This window comes from Parus major, chromosome 1, assembly GCF_001522545.3.
Source record: "Parus major isolate Abel chromosome 1, Parus_major1.1, whole genome shotgun sequence".
Taxonomy (NCBI): domain Eukaryota; kingdom Metazoa; phylum Chordata; class Aves; order Passeriformes; family Paridae; genus Parus; species Parus major.
The window spans coordinates 111,826,928-111,842,605 of NC_031768.1; the positions used below are offsets into that span (position 1 = coordinate 111,826,928).

At 39.3% G+C, this 15,678-nt stretch overlaps 1 protein-coding gene across 1 annotated transcript in view; it reads right to left on the reverse strand.

Annotated features, from left to right (window-relative positions):
- Positions 1-15,342, reverse strand: part of ZNF654 (zinc finger protein 654) — a 30,362-nt gene extending 15,020 nt beyond the window's left edge. The window contains exons 1-4 of the mRNA XM_015644469.2: positions 15,188-15,342; positions 6,418-6,563; positions 3,379-3,460; positions 1,983-2,118 (exon numbers count right to left, since the gene is read on the reverse strand). Coding sequence (XP_015499955.1) covers positions 1,983-2,118; positions 3,379-3,460; positions 6,418-6,563; positions 15,188-15,319 — 496 coding nt within the window. The 5' untranslated portion in view covers positions 15,320-15,342. The remainder of the gene's footprint in view (positions 1-1,982; positions 2,119-3,378; positions 3,461-6,417; positions 6,564-15,187) is intronic.
- Between the last annotated feature and the right edge of the window lie 336 nt (positions 15,343-15,678).

The window sequence follows — 15,678 nt, forward strand, 5'->3', positions numbered from 1 at the left end:
CAGGACAGTGTTCCCTCCCTGTTGTGGAATGTCCTATTTTCCCAGGGCAGCACACAGACCTTTTCTAATGCCCTAAGCCAAAGACAACTGCCAGCTACAGTAGCATTTGGCCAAGCCTGTGATACATTAAGAAACAGCATTTATTCTTACCCAGGCAGTGATGCTTTGCTTTAGAGCTACAGACATCAACCACCACTCAAACTCATTAACTGTTCCATCTGACTGGACCTCTGTAATGTTCCCTTCTAGATGCTCACCTTATTCTCCCCAGTCCATTACAAGTTGACTGTTCCTATGTTTCAACCCTACTATTTTTCTTTCAACTCAATGACTGCTTTGTTTCCAGCCATCTCCAAGCAGATTGTGACATCTCCAAGTTTAATACAACTCATATAAAGACAGACACAGAGAGGTTTATCTGGGCCTAAGCTTCTCCGTGGAGTTAATGAATCCAGGACAGGATTATGTAGTTCACACAAAATGATTTTTGCAAGGAATGGTTGGTGATTCAGCAATAGACAGTTTTTTCTATTTAAAATAACCCCTGAGAGAGCTACATGGCCAAGTTTCAAAGTACACACTAAACACAGCTAGCCTATAAAGCAGCACAGGATGTTTGCTTTGTGCAAGACTTCACAAGAATCAAATTTTAGAGGAAGTGAGAGGAAGAAAGAACAAGCTTTCAAAATATAATTGTCTAAAATACAAGGTTTGTCAGCACAGATGAGATGTGTCAAGGGTGTGTGTGGGGATATCAGAAGATAAAAGGAGAGAAAAATCTCTCAGCAGAGGGGAAGGAGCTGCAGCCTGAAACAAAAGGGAACAAAGTACTCATCTAGTGATAACAGGTCTCATTCCTGCTCTGCCAGCTTAAAAACAAACATCCTCAAACTGTTACCCATCAGGGAGAGGATTCATGATGATCAAGAGAATCATTATAGCAAAGGACTAAACTAAGTCTTTGCTGGAGAGATGGAGATCGAGACCTAATTCCACATCACAATCACCAAAATCATGCCATGCAGAACAAAACAAGGTTCATCTTGGTTTTCATTTTGTTTCCTTAGGTATTTCCCCACAAGTTTATGAGGTATCTAATAAAATCATTGGCAAATCTGTTGCTACAGCAGTTGCTTCACTAAAGAGATAGAACAACAAAGGCATAATGATGTTAATTTGCTATCCAAACCCTTGTTCTGGTAAAGGAGGCAGCTTACAGAGCTGTCCTGACTTCAGTACTCTTCCTTTCTCTCAGTGAACACACTGTCACACAGTGATGAGTTTGTATCAGGCACTACACTGCAAGAACTAGGGAAGAACTAGCATTTTCCACCACTATCAAATAAAAACAACTTTTAAGAGCTCCCCTGTGAACACTGTTGCTTAACATGTTAGTAGAGACTTTACTGTAGCTTGAGTATTTATCCCCTTAGGAACTTTCATTAACATTCCAGTGATTTTGTTCCCATGAACTGCACCTTTCCCAGCTCCAGAAATTACATATCCATAAACAGAAAGCAGCTGTCACATGTAGCCATGGGCATCATTGGAAACAGAACCAAGAAAAGCCACAAGACCAAGTATTTACAACTGAAGAGAAAAATTAAACCGAGTCATAGTGCCAGGAGACAAATACAAATCAGATCCTCTCCAATCATGTTATTTCAGGAGTCAACTGAAGTCAAGTTGCTCTCCATGCTTTAAATGTATACTTAGATTTGGGAAACCCACCCAATCAATTTTATTAACTACTCTGTAGCTACCTGTGTCTGACCAATCCGATCTCTACATTATAAAAGCAGACTTAAATTAGCAAAGAAATTCAGCTTTCTTTCAAACAAGAAAGAGACCATTTTACTACAGAAAAATAGTTAAAACACTGTGCAATGCCAGCTGATAACACCTGATCCCATATATTTTTAAAAAGCAAAATTGAACACATTTTTCAGTACTCTAGAAAATTACTGTGACAAATGAAGTACCTAATTCCTGTGACACAGGCTTTGCTTTAAGAATTGCTTGTAATACTGGATCCTCCCATGGTCCACCATCTCGAATGATTCGAGTCACTAGTTCCAGGTTCAGATTCCTGTATTTATTTAGAAGGTTCTGACATTCCTAAGTGTAAAAAGAGAAACAATTAGAAAGAATAAAAAGATGTTGTCTAAAAATAGTTAGGCCATCCCAGAGATACAAACCAAGAAAGCCATGCATGGCTGACAATTTCCTCAGTCAGTAATTTGTGCTACAAAGTCTTTCATTGACCATACAGAAAACTCTAATAGACAACTGATATTGTCTACAAACAGCAATAAAGAATTGTATAAGATCAAATTCACACTTCTAGGGCCCTCAGAAAGAGCCTTCCATTTGTATAACAATGCAAAACCAACTTGGATTGGAGGTATTACTGGCATACACTGAGGCAAGTCTTCGACTCATGGCAGCCTGCACAGACTTAAGACATGTTGAGCTGGATTTGTGATTTCTGAGGGGAAAACTGAATTAAGCCATGAGTCACCAGGCCTCCAGCAACCACTTTTCTCCAGATTTCTACATAACAGGAATTATGTTTGCCTGTAATATCATGGAATGCTTTAGCCAGACATGATTTTCACATGTCAAGTTCCCTCTCATCCCCACACATTATTTGCTGTAAAAGTGTCAACAACACCATTAATCAACAGAACATTTTAGTAACAAGAAAGTTATCTAATATTGAAACAAAAAATGCAGCAGAAGAATGGCTTCCATCCACATACAATTACCTGCTTTTCCTTGCCGGTTTGATTACACAACTGATGCAGAAACAGTGCTAGCACATTAATTTGTAGAAGCAGTAATAGACAGGTATCAACATAAAAATAGCAAAGGAAGATCTTTTTCTCAAACTGTCTTTTACTGAACAGTATTCATAGATCCTTTTCATCCTTTCTTTCCCTACCAAGTTTCCTCTCATGGTGGCACAACCCTAAAAATCTGTTCAGGTATTAAAAAACCCAAACAAGCCAAACCCCACACTGACCTGGGAAAACAATTTTTTAATCCAGGGTCATTTATTTTATGTATTTTTATGTAAACATAGAAAACTCTGTCTCAGTCTACCCAAGAATAGAACAATTTAAACTATCCATGTTTATGGTGACTTGAAGATTTCATTAAGATTAAGCTTCAATTTTAAATTTACTGTTTAAAACCAGAGGGGCAAGATGATATTTCATGTCATGAACTGAATGACATTAAGCTCCAAATAGACATAAACAAGCAGAGTTTCTTTCACTATAATGGCATGTTTCCTCCAGGTCATATATTCACAAAAACTGTCTTTACATCAACTGAAATAATATTATAAGTTTATATGAAAGTAGGCAACACTACCTGGATTGAACCTAAAATATCTTTCAAAGGATCTTCATAGAACTCATCCTTTCCAAAGAACAGCAGCAATTCAAAAAAACTCCTAAAAAACAGAAACAGCGACAAGTTAAACTTAAAACATTGATTCAAAAAATTAAAGTACAGTAAGTCTCTTCACAGGACTGTAACCAGAATTAGGAATTCTGTAAATTCTAGACTTGTGCCCACATGGAGTCACTCAAAGGTTTTTGCTGGCCAGCAATTCATGTTTTCAGGCACTTTCTACAAACACACTTTATTTTATTTAATTTCAGCCTGTCTTGCCATAACTGAAGTCTTTCTATGATGATGTTGGTTTAAAGGTATTAATTATTTTATCTTTTCAAAAAAAGCTTTGGGGATTATTTAGAAAGGGACAGATTTTGTGCAAATATGTAAACAAAACTACGTTCATCTTTTGTGTGGCATTCAAATCCATACAACTTGAATTTTACCACCACCAAGTTTTTAAGCAGATCTCTGTCCAGCAAGATGAATTCACAAGTGCTACCCCAAGAGGTGGCAGAAATGGGTGAAGATAATACTTGCCAACAGCTGCTTAGATTCAAACTTATATTTGTGGCCTCCATGGTTTTTAGCATCTTAAAATACCAGTCTAGCATTTTATTTCTTTTAAATCCTGTTACGGGATCGGAGAGGTTGGTAAAAAGCAGCTTTCAAGCTCTTCTTTCAATTCAGGTTTTCATTTATAAAAGCCTCCTTCCAGATAATGCAGTTGAGTCAATTCAATCAAAAACTTGGCACTCAGAGCTCGTGGATCTGCAGTGTAACTGTTACTGTTCTGCCTGAAGATTCTGAGAAATTTCATTTCTACTTGGAAAAAGTACCAGGCAGGCATTGCACTAATGAGCTGAAATTGCTGATTGAGAAAGTCAAGAACAGCAGACAAGAACCAAGCAACTCTCAGAGGGACAGGCAGGACTTCAAAAAATATTGTGCAAATTAAAGGCACCTTTTTCTCCTCAGTAACATTTTTAGGAATACTGGGCATTAAAAAAGTCTTAACACTCACAGAAAAAATTAAGTTTTCTATAGGAATAACAGAAAAGTACCATAAAATTAGATTTACAATGGGTTATGCTGAAGTATTTTTTTTTTTTAACCAATGATTAACTATGCCAGAAACAGGCTTAGAGAAATAGATATAAACTTATTATATTCAGTGACAGAATTTCTCTCAAGGCTAGGTCTTAAATCTCAGTTACAATATGCAATGAAAAAACAATCCATACCCAAATAAGTACTTGGTTCTGAAAAAACATTATCTCATTTCATGTGAAACAAAACTTTGCAGCACACTTGACTCTCAGGAAAGGTCAGTCATGAGTCATGATCTGGCAAACAACCAAACTGGAACTTAAATAATAAGACAAAACTAGTTTGAGCAAGTGATGCATGCTTGTATTTAAATTTGCTTTGACTGATTTAAAGAGGAGAATCTTTCAAAAAAAAAAAATAAAATCTGGAAGCCAATAGTGAACAAGTGTAAACTGTGATTTTCTGCTTTATCAATGCACCTGCTCACAGTCTAATACCAGAAATCTTCAAAATATTTTTATTTCCTCATCACCAGTCTCCAGTTAAAATGACTACAGTCAGTTCCAACTTTGTTTATCTCAAAACTGTCTGCAGCACTGCAATCCATCTAGATTGATCACATCACTGCTTTGGCATCACAAGATTGCCTAAAAACACCAGTATGCTACCATTATAAAACCCCCTGACATTAACGCAGATGCTGCTTCATTCGATACGAACTGCAAGGTTATTAAGTATAGGAAATAAACCAGTTGCTCCTGTTACCAGTTTATTGTCTGGTTACCAAGGAAATCTTACTCAAGGATGACAATACAGTCAGGCAGGGTTTTGCTCTCCAAGAACTAAGACCTAATACACAGTGAATTTTCAAAAGAGATTCGAGCAAGGTTGCCCAGGTAACTGCAGCTACTAAGCCCTGGGATCCCTTTATATCACAGCACATGCAAAACTGTGCAAGCCAGGCAGAAGAATAAATAATCTGATATCCTAGAATGGAAGCAAATCTCATTGAGTAAACCCAGTCTCAAAAATCAAAACAGACAAGGGTGACAGGAACTCAGTGACCAATTTACCTGTCAATTATCAGAATGTATCCATCCAAAAGAATACCTGCATTTCCACCTTTCTACCCCTCCCAAGCTTTGCTATTTAAAAGCACATAAAAACATGGTTTGAACTTTGATTTTTTTTTCCTTAAAACTAGTGAAAAAACCCACAGCAACAGATGTTACCATGTTTTGACATAACTTTGAACATTGTGGTCTTATGATGCCAGAAATAGTCCTCCGTCAAACTGTTTCACACACATAAAACAGGAAATGTCCATAGTGAAGCTTCAGCCACATTATAAAGACAACACTTATTTTTCCTTATGTACTTATTACCCTGACACTTCCAGTCTTCATGTAGGAAAATGACCAATGCATCTAGAAAATTGAAATTAGAGCAAAATTTATGGCAGAACATTCAGCAATTCTTGCAGCTGAATGTGACTTTGGGTCAGTTAACTGCATGACAAGTAATTCCTGTAAGTGTTTTGATGACTCAAACATAAAAATCCAAACAATTTTAAAGTAACTAACTTCTCTCTCAAGAAAATTATCTTAATAAGTACTTCACTTATTACATCACTAGAAGTACAGAAGTAAAAACTTGAGATAAATGACTTAAAATTATCTACTGGCAAATGTTGGTCTTCAAATATTCCAAATTAAGGCTATGATAATCACTTATTTCTGAGATTATTTATTTTGCCAGACATCCGTTATGACAAAACCCTGTCATAGCCTACCTGAATATTTAACAAGGATGCAAAAAAGACAAAACTAAATTCTACTTAGTAATTCTTGGTTCTGTGTAGCTACACCACCTGTAAAACCCCTCTAGGGAGCTCTGAGGATCTGAAACCCTTTTGCTGTGCTATTGTAAAGGAAGGAATAATAAAAATGAAGAAGTACTCACAAAGCAAGGCTACTCAGCACGTACTGTACGTGCTCACATTCGGCTGGGAATGACACGCAGGCAGACGTGAAGCAGCACAGTGCCGTCTGCAGCACCTGGAGCTGAGGCAAAGGGACCTGCCATCTTCCAGCATAGTCTTCAACAACCTAGGCAAAAACAAGGAAATATAGATTATTATCCAAGACATCCTCCTTGGTCAGAAAGAGGAAGCAGTTAACACTATACCTGCTTTAGCTCCCCTCCTTCTCCCTCAGGAGCAGAGTTTGTAAGCTAAAAAATTTGACAGTTTTCTGGTTTATGACTTATATGGTGAAAAGAATATCAAGGGATCTTCAGCTATTCTTTTCAGAGGATAAGACAGGAAATACTTTCTTCTTATGCTGTACCATAGTAGATATTGCACTCTGCACTTAAACACAAGTTTTTATTTTACAAGGGGATGCAAATTAAGAGTCTGTAACAACATCCAGACGTTCTAGTCTAAAAACTTTCCAAGAGGGGAAAGAGTAACCTGCATTCTTCCAGGCTTTGTGTCAGCAGAGACAAACATTCCAGTCACTCTTCCTTAACTGATCAAATGAGTAAATTTGGCTTTATTTAGACATAGGATGGATCTAAGGCAGCAGCAGCAGAGATGGATTCATACTCTGTATGTAGATTCTAAGTTTTCCAAACTTATTTTAATCATTTGTTTGAAAAACTGTTAGCTTAATGCAGCAAATATCTAGGTCAACTGAAGAAGGAGCAGACTTGTAGGTGAATACTCTTCCTAAGAAGACCAAACATTTTGTAAGATAGTCCTGACTCACAGATCTATTGAGTTCCCAGAAATAGTTTTAGTCAAGTCCCTTTCATAGAAAACCACAAAAGCCTTAGAAAAACTAAGTAGACAAAAAGAAAAGACATCCTTTTGAGGTGTGAGCCTCCAAAAGGTCAAACAAAGGTAGAAATAAAGTATCACTTCCCACCAGGATGTTTCACAATTCTTGCACCTGATAGGCACAGTACAGATAAGTTCATAAATTATTTCAAGCAATAAAACAACATTTTGTGTCCCACTGTACAGCCCTCACTGCACCTCCAGCACTCATCTGAACCCAATGTAATCTCAATTAGGAATGAATGGGCAGGGAACATCCTCTTCCCAAAAAAAGCCATCAGTCCCAATCTGCACCAGCTCCTCTGTCACACAAATACCAGAGCCAGCAGAGAAAGGAACACAACAGCAACACCACCTTGCTTTGGCAGTTGTTCTGCAACTCAAACATACCGAAATAGCTTCACAGCAACAGTGCCCCCATCCCAAACTGCTCAGGAAAAATAGGAATAGCAAACTTTTTGCTGAATGTAGATAACCTGAAACCATTAATTCATCAGTGGCAGGAAAAGAGAAGTCTAACTGGTCAATCCTCAGAAGACTTGCAACAATCAGGAAAAGATGGGGGTGTGGGGAGTCTATGGACAAAAAGCTAAACTGACTATAAAATAAATTCCAAACCACACTTCACACACATTCTATACAGAAGGAGGGGCAGGGAATAATGTATACTTCAATGTCTGTTTTTAAGTAATCCCATGGAATAACTTCTTCTGTAATAGAAACCAAGCTCTTTTTTTTTTGTACAAAACACTCAAGATGCCATGCTTTGAAATAGGACTGCAAAGCAGAACATAAGTAAAAGTTTATCAGCACATTTTGAACAGGCACATTAATTTCAATGTAATGAAGCCAACCAAAAAAGAAGCACATAATATTGTCAAAGCACAGTGGCCTGCTCCTTGTCCAGCACTCAGGAGAGAAGACCAGAAGCAAAGCAATCTTTTATATGTGACTTTTTGTAACAGTTGCTTTCAAGTTCTCTGTTAGAGTGCAGTTTTTAATATTCTTAAAGCATCCTACCCCCCCAGGTCTGTCTGTACCTGCCAGTGCTAGTAAACACAGAGGGACCAGGCCTGTTTTGTTTTCTCTCTCATTTAGAGCAGATAAAGATACTGAAAGGAGGTTGAAGCATCTTCCTGACACCAAACTCTCCATTCAGCTCCACCTTTCTCCCACACCAATACACTACTTCTCCTCCTTCAGTAGGTTTAAATAACTCACAGCAAAATCCAAGACTCAGATGTGTCCCATTAAAACAAAATCAAGACCAGACTTATCAAAAATTCCTGAGCACACAGCTAAGGCAGCTAACTCCAAAAATAACAAGGTAGTAATTAAAAACCTGAACTAGTGAAGCAATAGCTTTTCTTGGAATATTATGTTTTAACTGATTAATTATACACATATTTTAAGTGATTAAATATGCACATATATATATAGTTATTTGGCTATATTTCAAAGACTTAAGAGAAACAGCATTGCAAATGATTAGATTTACAAATACACAGGACACAAACCCCAAATGTTTTACGCAGTGCTAGGCCACAAGTTGCTACAGCTTTTCCTATTCCTACACACAACAAAAAAAAGAAGCTACAAATCCCACCAATTTTAAAAGCTTATCATTACTAGGATTTCAAACAGTATTACTCTCATAGTTTTTTGTGAGATTTAACAGTAAAGTCACCACGGGATTAAAAGCACAACAATTCTCTGAGCTTTTCTCTTTATAATTTTCAGACACAGAAAGCTTCTTGGCAAATATAATGGTTGTCATTCCTTATAATAGACATGTGTAAGGGTTGTCACGTGAGAGGACATGTGGGCAAGGTTAGAAAAAACAAAGTTTCCTGAAAATTAAAATACATTAAAAGCAACACCTACCACCAGTTGCCTGATCAGCAGAAATACCAGAGCAGCTCAGATACCAAAGTTCAGCTCTAGAACTTGGGTAACACTACATTTACTCTTCCTGGAAACACCACAAGAAATAATCACATCTTTTAAACTGTCTTTTGAACCTGCTCAGTGCATGAACAGCATTTTGTTTTGTTTGCAAATACAAACAAGACAACCATGTCCTTATAAATAAAGATTTTACTATCCAAATAGAGAGCAGGAAAACCCTTATGACTTTAGGGTAATATGAAATATTACTTAAAATGTGAAAGTTTAAAGTGGCTTTATACTAAAATATGTAAGCAATGGCTTTATTCCAATTCACATGTGAATATTACATAAGGAGTAACCAAACATAATCACACTTCTGGCAAAAGAAAACACAGCACCCAGCAACAGCATGACGCATCCTATAAGAGAAGTTTCTACCCTTAAAGCTTAATGCTTTCCCCCTACTCTTAATCACCAAAATCTCATCCATCTCCACAGCCTGCCTGAGGCAAGAACAATTCCCAAGATTGGTACGTCACATTTAGCAAGCCAAAAAGTCATGTATGTTTATAGTCTGTCACTTGCACAACAGTCAAAACTATACATTAATTCTAGAAAATCAGTTTTGGCTGATTGGACCACTGTAGTAAGCGTTCCTACGTATGCTTTCTGGATAAGAGATAGATATATATACTGAAAAGTAGAAATATTCCTCCTCATTTTGATTAGCACCTCACCCTCCAAATGAAAGCCAGCTAATGAAAGGAATTGTTTCGCTCACATATAAAAGTGAGAACTGCCAATCTTATGAATACATAAATGTTCACATCCATATCACTGGTAACCAGTAAAATACAATTTATTAGGTGTACCAGTGAAGAAGTACAATTACTTTTTTTCCTCATCTAAACAAAAGGATATAACCTGGATTTCTGCATTACCTCCTGCACCAAGAGTGCCTTCTCCAACCTGAAAAACCCATGTAGCAAAACTATCAAACAGACAGAAGCATCACTTAATGGAGATCCTTCCTTTAGATAGAAAAACCTGCAAGTGCTTTCTAAATTATAATCCTAATACATTTTCTATAGAAAAATCATGAACTTATTTTCATATAAAAGCTATATGCAATGAAAAGGCATTAAAGCCTAGAGAAGTAGGAATACCAAGGCGTTTGTAAGTGTCAAAGAGGAAAGTTTCAGAAGGCTAAAAAGATGTTACAAAGATAAGAAAAGTCTCCAATGTATTGCACAAATGTTTCTTTTGGAAAATACCAACTTCCTAATCCCACTTGTAAAACAGAGAGATCATTTCCCAGGGTAAAGCTAAGAGGACAGCAGGCACAACAGCCGATGAGAACCAGCCAGAGTATGTGAATAAGAAAAGATTTTATGCCACTAATGACAAAAGCACTGAAGACTGGAAGCCTGGAGGAGTCAATCTTCAGATAAAGAGGTTGCAATTCAACTGCTATTGTGAATTCTCATGAATTGACTGAGGAGCCAAGCTCACTTCACCCACAACAGCCCAGTTTTGCATGACAGACCCTTATCAGTTTTCCCATCAAGTGTCAAAGGAAGGTCTGACACCACCTAACCCAGCCCAAGGACACCCTTCTGCAGAGAGGTAAATCCTCACCACAACTGGAAGTTCACCTTGGCACCCAACTTGGCAGTAAACACCACATGATTTTGCCACATCTGTTTCATAAGGTTTTCCTTTTAAACATGAATTCACTTGAATATCAAGCAGCACAACACTAAAGTGACAATAGCTAAACTGAACACGCTGGTTTCCTCCAGTCCCACATGTAAAAAATACCATGACAGGTTTTTAAAGTTAAATAGTTTCAAGTAGATATGGTACTCCTTGAAATTTAGTTACTGGAATATATGATTGGCCCTTTGCAAGCTTTCATGTAACAAACAGTATCAACATTCAAAAACATGAAAAAGTTAAATACAACTTACAGTGGTGCTCTAAAAATTTGAGCCATTAACAAGGATAAAGTATATTTGCTCAGGAAAGTACAAAATCCCCCAAACATCAACATCACAAAGTATTACACGAGCAAATAGGTGATGAAAAATTACAGATTCTGCCTTCTCAGAGAAATAAGCTTCAAGGATGTTGAAGAAATCACTTTTCACTACTAGTATTCGCATGTAACTGAGCCTAAAAATAGTGTTTGTAGATCAAATATGGATCCCAAAGACACAAAATTTGATAAAATATAAGTCTGGTATAACCTAAAGGTTTGGGGATTGTTCTGGTTTTGTTTTTTTAATATAAAAACAACTTAACCACTATTGATTTGAAGTCCAGAGTAAGAGACTAAAAAGCAAAAACTTTCAAATTTGGGCACAAAAAGTGTGTAACGACATTAACCCCAAAGTAAGAAGAACAAACATCTAAAGTAGTATATTTTTTTACTTCCATCACCACAAAGCAAGACAAACAACAGCTGAGTCACACATCCCTCCCTACCTAAATAAATCCAGGAAATACTATCTTCTCTGGTGTGTTACTATATTTTACTACTTAACTTTTTTATAAGCCAAACAATTGTTTTTCCACCAATTAATGTAAGCAAAGGAGGTAATCTTTCTTTCAGGGGTGGAATCATCCTGGAAGGCTGTAAGCTGATGCCACAGGAAAAACAGATCAAGGAGTGTTTATGCCTCACAGCATCACCTTGTTACTTGAGATGAACTCACCTGGTGTCTATTCCAGTCAGTACCAACAACATAAAATAACATCTAGTACAGTTATGCAGCCCTGAGGACAACTACAGAAATGCTGGAAGCAACTTGTATTATTTTGATAGTATTTAAAGTTATGAGAAAATATCCTGAAAAAGAAATTAATTTTTTTTTCCTAGTTAATAAAACTGTACCCACTTCCAGGGCAATGAAGGAAGCTACATCCATTTTCCAGCTTGCCATTAAAGTTTGTTTTTAAACCAAGTAAAATTGGAAATTCATTCTTCTAATTACAAAAGCATTCCCCTTAACCTTTGTACCAAAAAAGTCACCATCTATGCTATTTTCACTGCCCTTCACCATTTGTATTTCAGTTTCACAGGAACCTCTCAATGGCTATGGTTCCTGAGAAACCTCAGGAAAGAATTTCAAATTCTGGATACAAACACAAGCTGAAACTCTTCCAAATGTTTAGGCTGAGGCAGCTTCTTCTAGGTACCACCTTTCAAATGTCTTTAACTTACAAAGTAGTTACAGATGCGTTGTTCTTTTGCCTGCCAAAGCTAGGAACAGCAGATTTGCTTTTTCCAACATCCAAGTGGGTTTGGAACTCCACAAATAAGAAGAAAAGCCACATCAGCAAACTGTAGAAAGTAGCATAGAAACAGCTGGTGACATGCATAAGCTGGGTACTTGACTCATCTTCCAACTGTCTTTTCTCTTCCAGCCACAGAAAGCTTGATTTTTGCTTTGCTCATGTCATCACTCTCAAAGAACATTCCAATAAATAATTTTATTCCATTTTGCCTAGAAAGGTTCAGGCTGTAATGACTATGACCAGGAACACCTACAAGATATAGATCCCAAAACTACAAATGGGCTTCAAGATGCCACATTCTAACTGCATCTTGTACCACTAAATTGTGATTAACCACAAATTTATGGAAAATGCTCTCATAATCCTGACATCTCATCTTTTTTAACTGGTACTTAATTGATTCAAAAGTGAAGTTGAGCCACAATACTCCAGGCCTCAAGAGAAGTGGGTCTGGCTGTTTACAGCAGTTTTTTTTTTACCTTTCTAACATCATTCGAGGATAAAAGATGTGCACACCAATGCATTTCAAGCTCTAAGCCACTCTCTTAAAAATCAGGAGAATTTTCTGTGTACAGATCTACAGACTGAAAAAGGCTTTATTTACACCTTGCTTCATTTCTCCTGTAGTTCTTACTGAGAGATGCTCACAGACTTCAACAGCTTAATTACAAGCAATTTAAACAATACTATTTTCTGATGGAAGTGAGATTCAGTATTGTGTCTCAAGCACAGCCACATGTTTTGCTAGGTTGTTATTCTGAAAATAACAATATTTCTGTTGGGGAGTTCAGTCTCACTGCACTATGACTAAACAACTATTTCTAAAGTGTTATTACATTTTGGACACAAAACCGAGAGCACAGGAGGCAAACTAGGACGATCAGAAAGGCCAGAGGAGTAAGAAGACAAGCAAAACTGTGTTATCAGTGCAAAGTGGAGTGAGGAGAACAGCAGCCAAATACCTCCTTCAGAAGATCTGGACAGAAAAGCACAAATATATACTACATGTATAATTATACAGTGTCAATCCCATGAAGGAAAATAGGCTCATACGGAGCACATTCAACTCCATTTGTTGTCAAACCATAAATGTCACACAGCTAAAGGCTTTTCACACCAGCACACCCCTTAGGATCTTGTGTTTGCATAGTTAAATCAGTAGAAAAACCCATTACTAAAAAACACGCTTCAACAAAACACTGATTACCTTGAGTGAGCACATGACGGCTGTTCACACCAGGCGAAACTTACACAAAACAAGCAAAAAAAAAAATAAACCCCGAGGACAAACTGTTAATATATTAACTTACTCTCATCAGAATTATTTCAACTGTGCATTGTTAAAAAGAAAGTTTAAGAGAAAAGGAGCAGAGCCCTTTACATACTCAGAACATTGGCTGCTTTTCTGGAGAGTTCATCAACTCAAAGTAGGGGAAAGTGTTTGGCAACCTCCCTAGACAAAAAAAAACAAAACTGCAGGAGAGGTCAACACTAGATATATAGCACATAAAATACTTGTGATACAACTATTTCACATGAAAATTCTACCCCAGCTCTTATCCTGTTCTGTTTCCTAATAATTAATACATTTCCCGGGGATTAACATCAGTACATGTAGTTATCATCTTGTCTGCACCTCCTGAACACATTAAATTCAACATACTGTAAGCACAGAGAGAAAAATTTAAGATAAAACCCTCAGGCCTGAGCAAAAGTTAATGTCTTTCCAACTAGACAACATAATCAAACATGGTTGTCATTGCTTACAGTTGTCGAACATGCCAGACTTCCAAAAACATTAGCTTCTCCTTTTACTGGCTCCACGATTTTTGAGAGATCGTGAACCAGAAAAAAATAGGAAAGGATTGACAGCCCCAAAAAGCAACTTACGGGCTCAGAAAGCAGAATGCACCCCGAGATTATTGTAAGCACGTATAACAGTAAATAATATCCCAAACAGGATGTTTCACTGAATGATAGCACAAAGTGAATGAAAGAACAAAGTGACAACAGGACATCACATTTCTTTAGATGGCAGAAGACAACTGTAGTGATAAGGCAAGTCAAAAAGTTGATAAAATGAAGCCATTCTATATAAAATGACCTCTAGGCTGTGGTTTTTTGGGAAGCAAGCAAGTGGCTTGCATTCAAGCAAGAAAACACCAAAGGTAACTAATGTTCCACCACACCTGCTGGTGAAAGCAACCAGGAAAAGCAACCTGTTGGTGCTTGTTACTTTCCAAGGCACACCTAAAGGGCTTGTGAGGAGCACAAGAATACCGGGCCCGCATCAAGAAAACGCTGCTTTCCAAAGGACAAAACCCTAAATATCATAAAACACCCTGTTCTAATTCGGTCAGCGACACGAGAACTGGTCCCGAGGCCCTACCTTCCTCTCTACCTCCCTCCGCCTCGAAGGCGAAGCCACTCGGAATCGTTCTGTCCGCAGCACCGGCAGCACCACGCGTGTCCCCGCAGCCGCCCCCAGCTCTCCCTGCCCTCTCCCGCTCCGGGAGCCGCCTTCCCTTCCTATCCCTTCCCCACAGGAGCCTCCCTGCCCGCTCGGCCCGGCCCCCGCTCCCCTGGGCCGCGCCCTGCACGCCGCTCCTCACGGCCCGGGAGCGCGGCGGGCCCGGCCCGGCCCGGCCAGGCTCCCTCCGCCGCTGCCCCCGTCGCTGCCCCCCGCGCCGCGGCGCTCACCTGGCAGAAGCGGCGGCAGTAGTACTGGCTGCGGAGCAGAGCGGGCAGCCCGGCCGGGAGCCCCGGCGCCGCCAGCGCCTCCAGCTCCTCGCTGAGCCGCTCCGACTCTTGGTCGCTCTCGTCTTCCGCCATGGCGGCCCCGCCGCCCCGCGCGTACCGAGCACCCCCGCCCCGCCCCGCCGCGCCGGAAGAGCCGCCCCCGCCGCGCCGCCAGGCGTCCGGCCACGCCCCCGCCGCGCCGCGCTCCCATTGGGCCTCCCGTCCTGCCCATCAATGCGCCGCTCACCTCTGGCTCCGCCCCTTCGCGGCAGCGCGCCTCGATTGGTGGAAAAGTCTCGTCGTTACTTCAGACCCTCCTTTCCATTGGCTGCTGGTCCCGTCTGTCACGCCCCCCTCCGCGGCTCCCTGCCCGATCCCCCGTCCGCTGCTCGCCGCCGCCCGGGCTCTGATTGGCCGGCGCACGCCTCTATCAGAGCGCTCACGCTCGCCCC